General features: G+C 37.2%; 1 protein-coding gene across 12 annotated transcripts in view; it reads left to right on the plus strand.

The window, feature by feature from the left end:
* The window catches only part of DGKB (diacylglycerol kinase beta), a 764,082-nt gene that overhangs the window by 161,089 nt on the left and 586,162 nt on the right, over positions 1-16,831 (plus strand). For 6 of the 12 annotated variants that reach the window (XM_015133916.3, XM_015133918.3, XM_015133921.3 and 3 more), the window contains exon 4: positions 1,054-1,074. The exons of the other annotated variants lie outside the window; for them this stretch is intronic. In XM_015133916.3, coding sequence (XP_014989402.1) covers positions 1,054-1,074 — 21 coding nt within the window. The remainder of the gene's footprint in view (positions 1-1,053; positions 1,075-16,831) is intronic. 12 annotated transcript variants of the gene reach the window in all.

A 16,831-nucleotide genomic window follows, 5' to 3' on the forward strand; every position in this document is an offset into this window, starting at 1 on the left:
AGTAACCACAACAAAAACCTAATTGACTAGAATCCCAGTTTAAGGCTAATGTCCTGTGCTCTTCACTTCGTTGACCAAGCCATAGGGGAGAGGACTGTCCTCTTAGATAGGAAGGAAAAAGGTTAGGGGAAGGCATGGGAAGATATTTCTTTTGTAGTGAGTGTGGCACTTCCCAGTACACATACATGTTAATGACTCATGCCTGACAAGGGGAGAGAGTCTTATTAGTCTCCACCTACTCTTGTGTAAATAATATAATGTTAAGAACATTATTACAAGCTAGTTTGTAGCAGAGATCCAGTCTTAGTGAGATTATTCACAGTAAAACATGGTCAGGCCATATAAAGAGTCTCCTGAGAGCAGTAGAATTTGGTAGTACGAGGGGAAGACAGTTTAGCATTCCATGTGTTTTTTTTTTTTTTTTTTCTTTTGGTCTTGGACTTCAAGTTCAATTTCAAATTTTTCCACTCACAGCTGAGATATGGGAAGAAAGTGGCAGATGTATATAGAAATATATTTTAATCCTTAAGGGTACAGAGAGATGCTAGGTGTGATGCTGATAGAAGGAAACCTTAGGAATGGGAAATACATATTCAAAATCTAACATACCTTTATATACATGGTTATATTTCTATTAATCCTCTGAAATATTTTAATCATACTATATGTGTTACATATTATATTTATCTGTCAGAACAGTTTGCTTATTATATACAAAGATTGATCTAGTCATTGATTCTCACATTTTAGTGTACCTCAGAATCAACTGTGGGGCTTGTTAACACGGGGATTGCTGTCTGCCTCCCCCCTACCCCACACAGTTTTAGATTCAGTGTTTCTGGGGTGGGGCTCAAGAATTTGCATTTCTATCAGTTTCCCAGCTTATGCTGATGCCACTGTTTTGGAACCATGTTTTGAGACCTATGGATCTAGGGTATGTTTTAAAATCAACCTGTAAACTTGAACTTTTAGCTAAATAATCAGAGATATGAGATAATGAGTATAAATTATCTTACATTAACACATGTATTCTTTCTTTCCTTGCATGCACAGAAACAAGACATTCTTAACCAAGTAAGACATTTTCTTTTCTATTAAAGTCTGTCTTTTCTTTCTTTATTCTGATATGATCTATGAATTTCTCATCCATATCACTAAACTATACTTCTGTACCAATACGATTTCTATAGTATATGAGATTGCCTATAATACTCATAGGTTATAATTGAGTTGAATGTGACACATTTTTTTTTTATCAGTCAAAGGATTTGATGCCTTAATAGGAGCTGGTACCTTAATAGACAAAAAGGGTCTCAAGTGTGGTCTTCAGTTTTGTAGACTCTGGAATTAATTTTTCTAATTTCGCCAAGATATATCAGGCTGTGCTATTATACTTTATTTAGTAAAAGTCTTGATTTATTAATTTACCATGAGAAATTTTAAAATTGAATTTAAAATGCAGTGATAAGGCTTTGTTTTGTTTTGTTTTGTCTACAGTGCTGTGATAGAATCTGTGGGGGAAACATAACCAAAGAGTTGTTGATTTCTGCCCTCCTGGGAAGATTATTCAATCTGTTACTTCAACCACTCTCCCTGAAAATCTGTTCTGTAAATTAAGTTTTAGATCAGTAGTTCAGTTGGGTGCACAGAATTCCAACACATTTTCAGGTGCTCTAAATGGATATTTTTAATCACACTAAAGTAGCTATATCTATTTTCTTCCCCACTGTAGAAATATTTCCTACCAAAATGCATAAGTTGTCTAAAACTGTAATGTTGTCTCCTTTGGACAATCTTGGATATGTACTAGCTTCTTCTTATTCTTAAATTGTTTGATGGTTTTAATGACAAGAGCCACAGTAATTTCATGTCCAACATGTAAGGTACAATTATAACATCAGAATGATACTGGTGGACTTAGATACAGGTCCTACATCTTACAATATCCTATAAAGAGGCACTGGTAACATGGCAACTCATCGACTGTGGCGACATTTACTAGCCTCCGTTTCAGAGGATGACCTTTTCCTGATTTCACCTGTGACTTTTCTGGAAACTTGTTTCCCCAAATATGGACTAAGTAGGCTTGATGACACTTAAGAGGCAATCCCTTGGAGTAAATGATTATTTTCAAGAATGTCATTCAAGAATTGTCATTCAAGTATGTACGTTTTTAGGACTTGGCTATTAAATGGCTTTTGTTGAACACCCAACAAACACACCTTTTTGCACAACCTGCATCCTTTCTAGAGGCTGTCTGAAAACTCATGTCAAAATAAGCTCTAGCTTTTTGGGAGGTCAGCAGAATGAGTTTCTTCCTTCCTTTTCCTTGCCCAGTCTTTGTTTCATGTGCAATGACTTAGCAGGCAAGCAATTGCAGTTACAGAATAGAAAGAACTGACAAAACTGAGGGTATTCGAGGGGAGAAGAATGAAAGCCTGCACATGTTACTGCTCTATGTGTGCTCTTTGTTTATCAGTGTTCTCTGAGCATAGGATTTTCTCCGTACATGTTTCCTGTCAGTAGATGTTCCTTGGCCTGAGGCTGAGTTATACTTTCATAACTCCACAGGGGCTTTCTTTATTTTTGCACTTGGTACTCTGTAATGTAGTTTCTCTTAATGTGTATACCCTTTACATTCAGACAATATGCTTTTACCCCTTAATAAGGAACCTGGGGATTCAAAACCTACCTTTTGTAGTGCTGCTGCCTAAAGTAATATTTTAAATGTCCTTAACAAGGATAATGACAATGATATAATTATTAACAATGATATAAAAACCTTTTTACTGTAAGCTATAATTATCCTTCTAGAACCAAATTCAACCCTTTCCATTATGGAAAGCATAAGGAAAGTGTAACAGAGAAAATATGGTCTGAGGAGTCTGACTGACCTGAATTCATCTTAACGGGCCTTGGACAAGTTTTCTATCTGTCGTTTGTTCACCTATAAAATGAAGAGAGCATCAGCCTTATTGGACTGTTAAAAGGGTTATATTCTAAAGTGTATGTATAATAAATAGCTCTGTGTCTTGCACATAACAGGTGTTCCACTAATGTTTAGAGACAGTGGCTGTGGTCATACTTTAATGATCAATGTGATTTCACAGAAAAGTTCTAGAGCACATGCCAAAGATGAGAGTGAGAATATTGGAGATGTACCACCAACAAATTCTGTTTCCTTCATTTTCTCAGGACCTCATTTTCTCATTTTAAATTGAGGAACTCTAACTCTGCTGTCTTCTGCACTCAAAAATAATTTCCTTCCACCATGCGGTAGGAGTGGGGATCATGCCATGTAATTTGCTTCCCCTCCCAAACCTGGCCACAATCCAGAGTGCTGTCCTGGTAGCAGAGCTATTATCTCTTGTATTGCTCCACTTCCTACAACTACATGGTGCTAGGACACTTAGTTAGCAAGGAACAGAAGAAGCACATTAACCAATATTTCTGCTTCTCTTCCCTATTACCATCAGTACAGTTTCAGTGATGTTCCTCTTCTTATCAAATCTATCTACAATTATAAAATACAATTATATCAATTGTGACCAATTGCTTTCCTTACAAAGAAGTTTGAAATCAAGCATAAATACATTTGGGAAGTAAACAAATAACTCTCCTTAGTTTAATAATAAATGCCAACTTTGAAAAGGGGTATTTAAATTCACATTGTAGAATGTTTGTTCTTTCACTTCTTTAATAACATTTATTAAACAATTGGTATAGAATTTAAAAATTAATGTTGGGGTTTCTAGGTGATCTTTTTGTACTTTTCCAAATATAAGTTAAAAAGTTAAAACCAACATTACTCTGTCACATCTAAATTTTATTTTTAGGGTTTATCTGTTGTTTTTACTTGTGCTTTTTCATCATTAGAAATAGCTTTTTTGGCCAGCTATCTTACACCAGCACTTTGGGAGGCCAACACGGGCCGATCACTTGGGGGTCAGGAGTTTGAGACCACCCTGCCAGCCTGGCCAACATGGTGAAACACTGTCTCAACTAAAAATGCAAATATTAGCTGGGTGAAGCTGCAGGCGCCTGTAGTCTTAGATACGTTGGGAATCTGAGGCAGAAGAATCACTTGAACCCAGAAGGTGGAGGTTGCAGTGAGCCGAGATCGTGCCATTGCACTCCAACCTGGGCAACAGAGTGAAACTCCATCTCAAAAAAAAAAAAGAAATAGCTTTTTCAAACAAAAGAGCATTGCAGGGTACTAAAGGCATATAAATCTAGACATTTTGGTAAAAATGCTTAGAATGTCTATAAAGTTTAATTGTTAAAGGTGAAAGAAATAATAAATCATATTTTTAGGTGAACAAGTTAAATTTTCCACTTAGAAAAATACCTCCAGTAGCAATGTGGACCATGGACTTGGGTAGAAGAGAAGACTAGATATGAATTACGGAGGCAGTCCAATCAAGTAAGAACATTAGATGACAATGGGTATCAGAATGGAGATGGGGGGTAGGCAGATTTGGATACATTTCAGATATATGACCCAAAGTAATAGGTTATACTTTGAACACCAAAGGGTACAAAAACAGTTACAGTCAACACAGGGTTTTCAAGAGTGGGAAATTGAATAATCATACCATTACTTTTAATTGTTATACCTTATTTGTCTATATCTTTTTTTTATCTGAAATGGCAGACCAATTTGACACAGAAGAAAATGCATCTAATACTGATAAACCAGTGGGAAATTACCTTGTACCATGTGTTATTATTGCAAAATCTGTTTAGAAAATTATACTTTAAGTATAATGTAATGCACATTGAAGTTAGAAATATTTATGTCTTCAGTGTCAATTAGAAGCTTTTGGTGTTGGGCAATTTAAGGAAATTTTCTGAGCCTCAGTTTCTTTGTCCATAGGTATTGTGATGATTAAATGATAACACACATATAACATACTTAGTGCAGTTCCTAAAACACAGTAACATGTGGATAGTGTTACATAATGAGGACCTATAATGTAAAAGACTGTGTGATGCAAAATCGTGTTGGATCATATAGCCCTTCAGGAATGAGAAGTTTTTAATTGTCTTTCTACTGAGTCTTCATAATTGTAGTCTTAGGTAAAGCTAGAGTTAGTGGAATATGTGCCTCTGAAGTGCTAAAATAGTTTTCATTTGCCAAAACTAATTTAAAAATTAAAATTCAAGGTTTTCACACTTTGCACTCTTTCTCTTCAAAGGAACTATCTATTTGACAGATTTAGGGGACTATCAAGGAACTCTCTGAAATTTGAAATAATGAATAGTCAATTTCAGTGCAAGATAAGCATAAGAAATGCAATATTTAAAATATAAATTTTTCTAAATGAATTTTAATATAAAAAAATATATTTTGAAATCTCAGTAAGATAGCCATGCTGCATATTTAATAAATATACTTTCACTCAGTGACCTTCATATCAATTTTTAAAATTTAATATAATTAGTTAATAATATAAATTAGAATGTGAAATAGAAATGGAAACTGTAAAAAAAAAAAAACTCTGATTAATTTAAATTATTATCTATTTAATTTCATCAGAGTTCTTTGCTCAGTAAGTGCATAGTATTTTACACATATAGGTACTCAGTTAACATTTGTTGATAGATAAAGTGATTTCTTTGTGGTTTCAAACAGTTACTTTAACTATAATAGTTGAATGATTCATTTTTGTGTTTTAGGGATCATTTATTAATTTGTGGTGAATACAAGTTAGAAAAACATAGAAACTGCCCATAGGCTATCTTTTGTCTGATACTAATAAGTGTTATTATGGTCACATGGTTCTGTTAAAATATGAGTCAGATCATGGAATTTCCTACTAAAAACTTACTCCATGTTAAAGCTATAACTCTCTTTTGATGATCTAATATCCTGTGTGCTCTGCCCGGTCCACACATCACCACAGCTTGAGTCTTTGACCTTGTATTCTATTACTCTAGTCCTCCCTCACTCCTGCTCCAGTTTCCTGCTCCTCCTCACTGGCTCCAGTGGAAATTTCTCTGGAACAGGAGCATCCTTATAACTCAGGGCCTTTGTACTAGCTGTCTTCTCTGCCTGAAATGTGCTTTCTCCAAATATGTGCAAATATGTGCCTCATCACCTTTAAATCTTTACTGAAAGAGTAGCTTCTCATTTCTTGATAATTGGATTTAAAAAACTGCAAGCACATTCCCCCAAGAAATCTTTTTCTTCTTTATTTTTTTTCTATAGCACTTAATACCATTAGGCATTGTAGATTCAGCACATTAATGTTGCTGTTTTCTTATTCCTTTCATTAGAAGCTAAGCTCCTTCATGGAAGGAATTTTGTGTGTTCTAGTAACATCTTTACCCAAACACCTAGAACAGAGCCTGGTGCTGAGTGGGTGCTCAAAGAACACTTTTTGAATATGAGAAAATCCACAACCCAAAACTACGAAAAGAAATTAAGGATAGAGTGATGACATTTATTTTCATTCACTTTGAATCTGCTTGGATGAATACTAGTGTTTTCTCTTTAGTATTAACAAGGATTTAAAAACAAAGGATCCAGATGGTCAGAAATAATAATGAAAGGCATATAGAAATGTGCCTTGAATCTGTGCCAATTTGGCAGCGACATCTGAGCAGCTCCCTCAGTCAGTATTCTTTACAAATTCTCTGTTATCTCCCTAAATAGTCTGTGGCTGTTCCTTAAGGAAAAAAAAAAAAAATGAAAAAGCAGTTTTTAAAATTTTGAACATTTGTGTGTGTGTGTGTGTGTGTGTGTGTGTGTGTGCGCGCGTGGATGTGCGTGGATGTGTTTGAGCCTACAGCAATTCAATTTTTAAGTAGTCATTCAGTTAAGTCTGACCCAATTTTCATCATTAATGGCTTCATTGATATGCATATAAATGATCTCATTCTATTTAAAGGTCACAGTCTTCCAAAAGCAATTCTAATGCTGTTACATGACAGCCGTAGAAACTCTGATGCCTAAATTTGGAAATTTTCTTGTAAGTCATGATATAAGGAAAATGTACAGATGAGGATATCATCCATTTATCAGAAATGTCTAATAATATGGACAACATAGAATTTTAGGAGATATTTGAAAAGACTTTACTTACAAGAGAAGAAAAGGGATGGGTTAACCAGGAAACTCATTGAAGAAACATTTCTCAGTGAATCGAAAACTCTGAGTTAGAAAATTTTAAAAAAAACCATTAGCCAGGTATGATGGCACCATCCTGTGGTCCCAGATACTTGCGAGGCTGGGGTGGAAGGATTGCTTGAGTGTGGGAGATCGAGGCTGCAGTGAGCTATGACTGGGCCAGTGTACTCCAATCTGGGCAACAGAGAGAGACCCTGTCTCAGAAAAAAAAAAAAAAGAAGAGGTTTGTGTTTTCTCACATTGTAAGCCCTATCTATTGCCAGAAAATATGAGATAAATTAATTTTGCTCCAAAGAACACAGTGAAGAAGTTTGAGAAAGAAATTTACATTGTCAATAACACTTCAGCAATAAAAAATGTGATGTCATCTTGTAGAAATAATTTAAGAATTGAGGAAATTTTTACTTCATTCTTATATCTGTAGTAGGCTTTTATTTTTCAAAGGAAGATTTATTTTTTAGAATTATTGCCTTATAAAAGTTGTTATTTGTCTCTGTTACCTGACACAGAAATGTTATAGCAAAGTATTTGAGACACACAAAACCTGAAGGTTTTATTCAGAAAGATGCAATAAAGTTTACAGTTTTCTGTACCAATAAAAAGGCAAATTGGCTGGGCATGGTGGCTCACACCTGTAATCCCAGTATTTTGGGAGGCCAAAGCAGATGGATCACCTGAGGTTAGGAGTTCATGAACAGCCTGGCCAACATGGTGAAACCCTGTCTCTACTAAAAATACAAAAATTAGCTGGCGTGGTGGTGGGCACCTATGATCCCAGTTATTCGGGAGGCTGAGGCAGAAGAATCGCTTGAACCCAGGAGGCGGAAGTTGCAGTGAGCCAAGATCATGCCATTGCACTCCAGCGTGGGGAAGAAGAGCAAGACTTTGTCTCAAAAAAAGAAAAAAAAAGGCAAATTAAGTTAACTTAAAAATGTATCTAAGCTTAGGACAGTGCTTCCTTTTACCTACTCCTTTTATTTATTTTATATATTATGTGCCCAAGTGCATGCTAACTGCTTTACATCAATTTTTATTACATTGAGACAACTCTGAATGATTGATTCCTTTTTTTTATATATATGGAGTCTCTGCCTCCAAGGTTCAAGTCATTCTCCTGTCTCAGACCCCCGAGTAGCTGGGACAATAGGCACATGCCGCCATGCCTGGCTAATTTTTTTATTTTTAGTAGAGACGGGGTTTTGCCATGTTGGCCAGGCTGGTCTTGAACCCCTGACCTCAGGTGATCTGCCTGCTTCAGCCTCCCAAAGTGCCAGGTATGATCCAGCATGCCCAGCCTGAATGATTGATTTCATATACAACTTTATATGGAGGGAATTAAGACTTAGAGCTGTCAGAAAATAAAACAGTATTTTGCTTGCTGAGCCAGAGAGAACTACACTTCAGAAATTTCAGAAAGTCTTCCTGAGTGCTGAAAAAAGAAGAGTCAAGAAGAAATGTATTGCTTATTAGGAGAAATGCCAATGATTCAGGAATTTTTACTCCTTAGTTCAGCTAAATCCAGGTTCTTGTCTCACAACCAGGAAAAATTAAGCATGCGGACACATTGAAGGCTGAGGAGGGCAGAATTTATTAAATGAAAGGAAAGTGCTCAGAAAAGAGAGGGTCCTACACACAGGTTTTCACCTCACAAATTGAATACCAGGCCACCACACATGAGATGAAGAGGTCAGGCTCCTCCCCTGCATAAAGCACGAATTTCTGGTGGCTTTGCCCCATCATTCCAGTGCACATGTGGGTCCTTAGTCTGAGCCACTACACATTGATTCATTTCCCTACTGTGCATATATCAAGGGACAGAATTTTTCTCTGTGACCATGCTTAGGCAAGCTCCCCTGTGCACAATGGCCTGGGTGGGTCACAGGTTCTCTGCGGACCCTCCTTTATCTGCCGAGGCATTTTTCTGCCTCCTACCTCTATTATTCTCCCCTCTAAAGTAGTACACTAGAGGTACTGCAGTTAGAATAGGGACGAAGACTGATCTTAACTACTTCCTGCTGTTAAGGGGTGCTGTTTTGGAAATATGGCAGTCATAACTCTCTCAAAAGCCTATTTAAGGTTCTCTGTAAAAAGAGGCCATCATTCGAGACTCTGGTTTTATGACTGCTTGGAGTTTGATGGCCTGAAGGTGAGAAGAAACAAACAGGGTTATTAGAAGACATATATTAAAACCAAACAAAGAGGGATGGGTAAGGGCAGCTCAAAAATCCTAAGGCTGCCAGCATGCCCAGATAACTGGTGGCTATAATTATGCCTGCAAGATTTGGTTGCATGGGGCTTGGCTTTGGTTAGCTCCTTTCCTCTTATTTTCCCAGAGGAACCTCTGGGTTATGAGCACCCTATTTACTCCTATCATCTGTCGGGATTTTCAGGATAATTTTTCAGAATTAAAATATTGATCCAGATTATTACATTACCTATGCCTTTTGTTTCTTCTGAGTTGTAGCCAGAAATTGCCGGTTGGTTCACAGGAATAAGAGGGTTAATCTAAAATATAGGCCAAAAAAAAAAAAAAAAAAAATTAAAAACAACTAATGAGACTAGAATTTGATGACAAATGTGTGATAAGTTTTGAAACATAATTTTTCTCTCCCCAGTCCTCATTTTTGTTAAAAACAAATCATGATAGGACTGAGCTGTTTGCAAAATAGACTTCAGTCTTATACTTGGCCTGACAGTTTGCATAAAATGCAGCAAGAATAATTATTTTTACATAGGCTTTTAAAATTGCTTTCGATGGAATTCTGCTCCATAAGGAATCTCAGATAGGACTTGTAAAGTCAAGCCCAGTCATGGGTTAGTACCCTCAATACCTAAGAATTGGGTGAATTCCTCTCTTCTTGACATCCCTAGAATATAGAGTTCGTGGGCCCATTAAGTGACATTCTTTACTCATCACAGATTAGGAAACCAGGATGAGGACTGTGTAGACAAGGTATGAAGCCAGTTTTCCCAAGGGGCTTCTATTGGCTCTGCAAGTCGAGCATGATTCCTTAAAGGGAAGCACGCCTCTCCAGTCAAAATCTTAGTAAAATAACCAGTTTCTCCAATTGTGTACTGTTGCCAAAGAAAATGAATTCTTATTGCATTGATGCAAATAACCATATTGCCATAAGAACACTCACAGATAGTTTCCAAATTCTAGAGGAACTAGGCAAAGAGAAAGAAGTATGTTCCAAATTTTGTTCACATGAGTATACCTTACTCAATTATTAAAGACTGTAAATAGCTGAAAATAAAAGTTTTCTTGACTCTGAATAACAAAACAAGGATCAGCAATGTTTCAAGCAAAAAGTTTTTAAAAAGATTACTTCAGTTTTCTATATTTTATTTTTATTTATTTATTTATTTTTTGAGATGGAGTCTCGCTCTGTCGCCCAGGTTGGAGTGCAGTGGCTGGGTCTCAGCTCACTGCAAGCTCCACCTCCCGAGTTTAGGCCATTCTCCTGCCTCAGCCTCCTAAGTAGCTGGGACTACAGGCACCCACCACCTCGACCGGCTAGTTTTTTGTATTTTTTTTTTTAGTAGAGACGGGGTTTCACCGGGTTAGCCAGGATGGTCTCGATCTCCTGACCTCGTGATCCGCCCGTCTCGGCCTCCCAAAGTGCTGGGATTACAGGCTTGAGCCACCACGCCCAGTGATTACTTCATATTTCTATTAGTTCATCCATTAAGTTAACTCTTGTTCTACTTAATACCCATGAATGTTTCAGCTCTTCATGAGTCCTGTACATTTTCCTTTTAGTCCAATGTTACAGTCTCCAACATTATCAGAAACTCGTATTTGAGAACACCCATCAAAGTTTTATAGCTGATTATAAACCATCTTTTGAAGAGGATCAAAAGAAGACAATTGTGAATAACAAAATGACTTGGGTAGTTACAGTCAGAAATGTGATTGACAAAATGTGGTTATCTCTGTGGTTTACAATAACTTAATAAAATAACCTTAATTGTGATTGATAGCATATGCTCAAACATTAGAATTTTAGAAATCCCATACAATTTTGGGACATATGTTAGCATTATTCACTAAAATATAACCCAAAGAAAATTAAACATAATTTTGGCAATCCTATGTACCTAACCATATTAAATTATTCTGTTTACCTCTCTTCTTCTGGATGCTCTAGGGACCCTCTGTAGCATCCAAAAGCTAGGGGTCAGGAAAGACAATCTTGAAGCTGAAATTTGATTTCGGGAAGGCTGTTAAATGTTAGAGGTTTAAAACATTGATAATTTGAAATACAATCCCAGTTAGTTATTTTGTTAAAATGATGACTCAAAAATTTTAAAACAGGGAAAGCCTTTACTCATTAAGAGGAAGGACTTAACTTTTCAAACAATTTGTCTCCTGTCTTCTCTTTCTTTTCCTTGACAGTCTATTTACAAGGCAAATGAAAATCGTTCTTTATTCTTTACTATTACATAAAAATCTTGAACAAGGGAGAGAGAGCCAAATTTTACCCTTACATTAGTTTACTATTAACACAAATTTTCTAATGAAACCTTATAGACAATTCTATACATTCTAAACCAGTTTGACCATAAGGTAAGATTCTTAAAAACCTTTTATAACCCATTACAAATTTTGCTAAAGAACAGATTAGTGCTTTAAGAAAACCTTATTGTGCTTTTATTTCGTTGTTCAGTTTACAGAAAAAAAAAAAAAGTATAATATCCTTTGAATTTAGTCTATGTTCATACACAGAATTTCTTTTGCAATATTAAATTTAGAAAAATTCCACAACTTGTTTAAAGCTTTAGCTTATTGAAATTTTTTAAATTTAAAACAATCCTTTAACCCTAGGCAAAAATTTACTTACATTTCCATGCCTTCTTATAATCTTTTACTGAAAATATATTTTACTATTCTTACACACCTTGCATGTATACCTATTTTCAGTGGTGGTCTCAATTACATGTTATAATGGTAACTCTTAGCAATTTTTAATTTTAATGTAAAATCCAGTAAATTGTTTTAATTATGCACTAGGCACAAATAAAGTTTGATTCCTTCTAGCCTGTTCAAGGGTTTGGTTAATTCTATATGTCCTCAGGCCTTACCAAGTTGTAAAGCAGGCAAGTTGAACAGTCCTCAAAGGCCAAAGAAGCAGTTTACAACCTTAAAACATTTATCAAACTTAGTATCTGACTTGCACAATGTAGACCACCTATTTAAATTTTAATGACATTTGAATTTTACCAATAATCTTTAAGACTTTTTATTTCTCAAAGATTAAAATTACATGAACCAAAAGGTATAACAGCTTTTATTTTCCTCGAAAAAATATTTGATCTAGTGCTTATTTTTCTTTAGGCCAATTAATTAGAATGCTTTTATATAAAAATCACATATATAATTATATAGACAAAGAAGATGCAGTAGTTTTAAGATTTTTCATTTGCCAATCTCCTAATTGTATAATTGGCCTGAGGGTGGAGCCCTTTAAGAAACAGAGGTAACAGTACCTAATAAGCAGATATAAGTGGAAGACAAAAACAGATTTTGAAAGGGATTATCTACCTCTAATTACTGGGGTTCCATGAGGAAAACAGGTTTCTCCAAAAACGGAATACGTTATATCTTTTCTGTTTTTCCCAAGTAGTTTCAGTTCATCAGAAATTATCTTAGGGTGTCTCATGAGTTCATTAAGAGTGACAAGACAAAATGGAGAAAAAAAGTTCAGTTGATGAGGAAAAAAACTTTCTCAGAAAAACAAGATCCATGAAGAGAAAGACATAAAGGCCTTTTAAATATCCCTATAGCTTGGATATCCACTTTTAATTAAGTTGAGCATTCTTTAAGAAAATCCTTTTAAATCCCTGGATACCCAACTTTAGCCAAGCCAAATGGCTCATATTTCTGGCTTTTGAACTTTACTAAAAGTAACCTCACAGGTGAAACCAACAAGCCTCAAAAGGTTATGATTTAACTGCGAGTGTATGAAGTGTTTTCAAAGGGGTGGTAAGCAGTTTTTACAAAAACTAGAACCTTTAAGGGTAGCTCAGATAAAGGAAGATTCACAAAAGAAAGCTAGAAGTTGTTCATGGAGTGGGAGAGAATCAGCAAATGGCAGAAGTCCCATAGGTATCTATCGGAAACTACTCATTCCCTAAGCCAGGACTGATCCCAGGCTGCCACTGTAAAATGGCAGGGACAAAAACAACATACTGCCACATGGTTACGAGTCATCCTTCCAAGGATGTAAAACAAGATGGAGACCTGCCGAATAGTTTGGTATTGGGCAGTTTGCCAGGCTGACTCGAACAGTGGGCTTATGGGGTCCTAGGTCCTTATTGCATCCTAAGGTACTCCTCTTTCTGACAGAATGATATAGAAAGACATGCAAAGCACACCAGATTGGCTACAGCTTGAGACCAACCTCATAAATCCTTTTCGATTAATCAAAACTTTACAGAGAATATAAACAGTGATCCTTACCTTTCCTTTTACTGGTTTGCACAGGGAGAGGGAGGCCAAATGTCTGACTGTTATAAAATATTTTATCTCTTTGCTGGCATGTCAGGCTTCTGGGTTCCCCTCCCCTGAGCTCAACTCTAAGCCAACTAGTTTAAGGTTTGAGAAATAAACAGGTTTGAGAAATAAACAGGTTGAAGGATGCATCCGAGAGGAGTGTCCTGTAGTATGGAGACACGATTAACCATCTGTGAAGAGAGGACCAAGGGGGAAAAAGAAAGCATTTTTTCCAAAGGAGCCCCAGGGCTCAGAATGTATCTGTAAGCAGCACAGACTGAAGATGAATGGCTACTCATCTAGAAAGAGGGGAACAAGGCGTCCCTGGTTCCTTTCTTTTCCTAGCGAACACCCAGGGTACATGAGAGAGAGAAGGAAAAAGCTTCCTCTTTCCTTCTTTCATCCTTATATCCCCAAGTCCTGGTGACCACAACAGGGTGCCACCCATGGGTGTCAATGCAGCTTTCACTCACGTTAACAGGTGGGCCTAGGGCATGGGATTATCCACACTTCCCCATGCACTCACTGCCTTTCCCTCTGCTATAAGTAGCCTTTGAGTTCCCAAAACCTCATTTACGCCATGGATACTAGCATGACCTCTATCCATGAAATGGGAGGCTTGGCTTAATCAACCAGAATTAGTCATGCTCATGTGTGGTGTGTGCCTTTTAACTTCCATTGTTGTCTGCCTCTGGATCCCTAAGATCCAGTTTTCTTTCCTAGGGCTTCAATCCAAAGCTTGGAATTGAGTTTGGGACAAAAGAATTACCTCTCTATCATAAGCCAGATGCTAAGGTGAAGCTCTAAAATTGGGTCCTCTCAAACATGAGAGAGAAAAGGGTGTCCTGTGCATTGGAGTCCTGGCCTAATAAAACACCTTTCAAGAAAAATCCTCTGGCATTGAGAAGCCCCTTGTACTCACAGGGCTGTGTTATTAGGTTGGTGCAAAATCAATTGTGGTCCCTGCCAATCTAGGTAATAGCAAAAACCGTAACTACCTTCACACCAATCCATGAACTCCTGACCTGGTGGAGAAAAGAAAGGAAAAAAAAAAAAAAAAAAAAAAAAGCTTAAGCAGAGGGCAGGGAAATGCCTGGGGAAGAAACCTCTTGTTCTTATGCAAACAGAGAGAACATTTTAATCGTTGTCCCACCAAGCTGGACTCCTTGGCCAGGGGAGAGGAAGACTGTATGGATGTGTGGCAGAGAACACTGGCCACCTGTCTGCACAGGGCCTCTGGCCCCCAAGATTGCCCTGGGGCCCAGGCAGCAACTTCGGCTCAGTCCCACCCTGCATGGCTGTTGGACGCCAAGTGTATATACAGCAGACACGGCCATGTGCCCCAGCAGGGAGGGAATGGGGCACAGGGAGCCACCACTTTTGCATCTTTCCCATGTGGCAGCCATTGGGGTTGGGGTGGAACACCCTTGGTATTGTAAAAGAAAAGATAGTTGCCATTACAGTCCTGAAAAAAAAAGAAGAAAAATGCCTTAGCAAAGACTGTGTTGGACTGAGGCCGACATTCCCAAATCCAAGAGTGAGGCAGGGGATGCAGTTTCCTCTGCCTTCAGAAAAAGTCTAAGGACTGGAAGACCTAGAAACGAAAGTGAAAGGAAGGGTTCACATTTTACTCACCCTTCCTCATGTCCCCATATAGGCCACCAAATGATGCAGGCATTTTTGGTTCTTAATTCAGCTAAATCCAGGTGCTTGTCTCACGACCAGGAAAAATTAAGCATGCAGACACGTTGAAGGGTAAAGAAGGTGGAATTTATTAAGAGAAAAGAAAGCTCTCAACAAAGAGAGGGGTCCTGCATTCAGTTTTCCACCTCACAAATTAAATACCAGGCCACCACACATGAGCTGAAGAGGCCAGGATTCTCCCCTGCATAAAGCATGACTTTCTGGTAGCTCCACCCCATTTTTCCAGTGCACATGTGGGTCCTTAGTCTGAACCACTTCACAATGATTTATTTCCCTTACTGAGTATGTGTTAAGGGACATGCTTAGACCATGGGCATGTTTAGACAGGCCTCCTGTGCACAATGACCTGGGCAGGTTGGAGGTTCTCCAAGGACCCTCTCTTATCTGCCAAGACATTTGTCTGTGTCCTGCCTCTATCAATAGATATTAAAGTTCATTTTTCCTTTTGCTTGGTTATTTTTCTGGCTTTCATCATTAAATTACAGACAGTGATTTTAATGACCATCTACCTGGGTTCTGAAAGGCTCTGTAAAGAGCACACACTTGGGATTTGGCATATTTTTCCTTCAAAAGAACAGATAAATTCCTTGCCCCATATCAGTTAGGTGGTGGGTGGAAGTATTAGAATTTGAAACACAATTGCTTTATTCTGAATTCTGTTTTTGTTGGTTTTGTTTGTTTGTTATGTTACCAAGTTAAAATCTTGGCTTGAGAGAAGTGTTTTAAGGTATAATTATGGTGCAAAAGCAGATTCAGAGAAAAACTTTCACTAATTTCTAGTCCTTTACTACTTCTAGAAGTTCACATTTTATTACCAGCTTTTAAAGTAGCAACAAAGACAACAATGAACCGTGCATGCTTTTTAAATGAATATGAAAACATGTGAAGTAATGTGGCTTTTAGGCTTCTTCTTCAAATATTGTTTGGAATTGTGAATTTTTAAAATGGAGATTCTTTACACAAAAATTGCTTCAATTACATACAATGTTTACTGTGTGCCAGATGTCATTCAGATGCTTTAAAAATAGTAAATAATATGTTCCTCCTAACAAATCAAGAAGTAGGTGCTATTATTCTCATTTTATAGATGAAGAAATTGAGGCACAGAGAGCTTAAATTGTCCACAGTCACACAGCTTGTGTTGGTTTCAAGAGTAGATCCAGGTAGTCTGACTTCAAAGACCATGCTCCTTATCATCTGTTGTGTTGCTAAATAAAATACTGACTATGGAAGACCTAGGAACAGAAGGAAGTGCTGCCATAAGTAACTTTGCTTCTAACCATAATGCTTGTGAATATTTTCATCCCACAAACTTCCTGCAACTTTACAATAAAATCAACTCCTGGTTCCTCATGGGCCTTCATACATGTTGAAGATTAGCTATCAATTTTGGTCACTCAGCCAAGTGAATGTGGAATACTTCTCTTTAATAGGCCGTCTCTAAGGAGCTCTCTTAGTAAGAGTAGGTGCTCCTTTTCAAGGAAACTATTTGGATCTCG

The sequence above is a fragment of the Macaca mulatta genome, chromosome 3 (genome assembly GCF_049350105.2).
Source record: "Macaca mulatta isolate MMU2019108-1 chromosome 3, T2T-MMU8v2.0, whole genome shotgun sequence".
Taxonomy (NCBI): Eukaryota; Metazoa; Chordata; class Mammalia; order Primates; family Cercopithecidae; genus Macaca; species Macaca mulatta.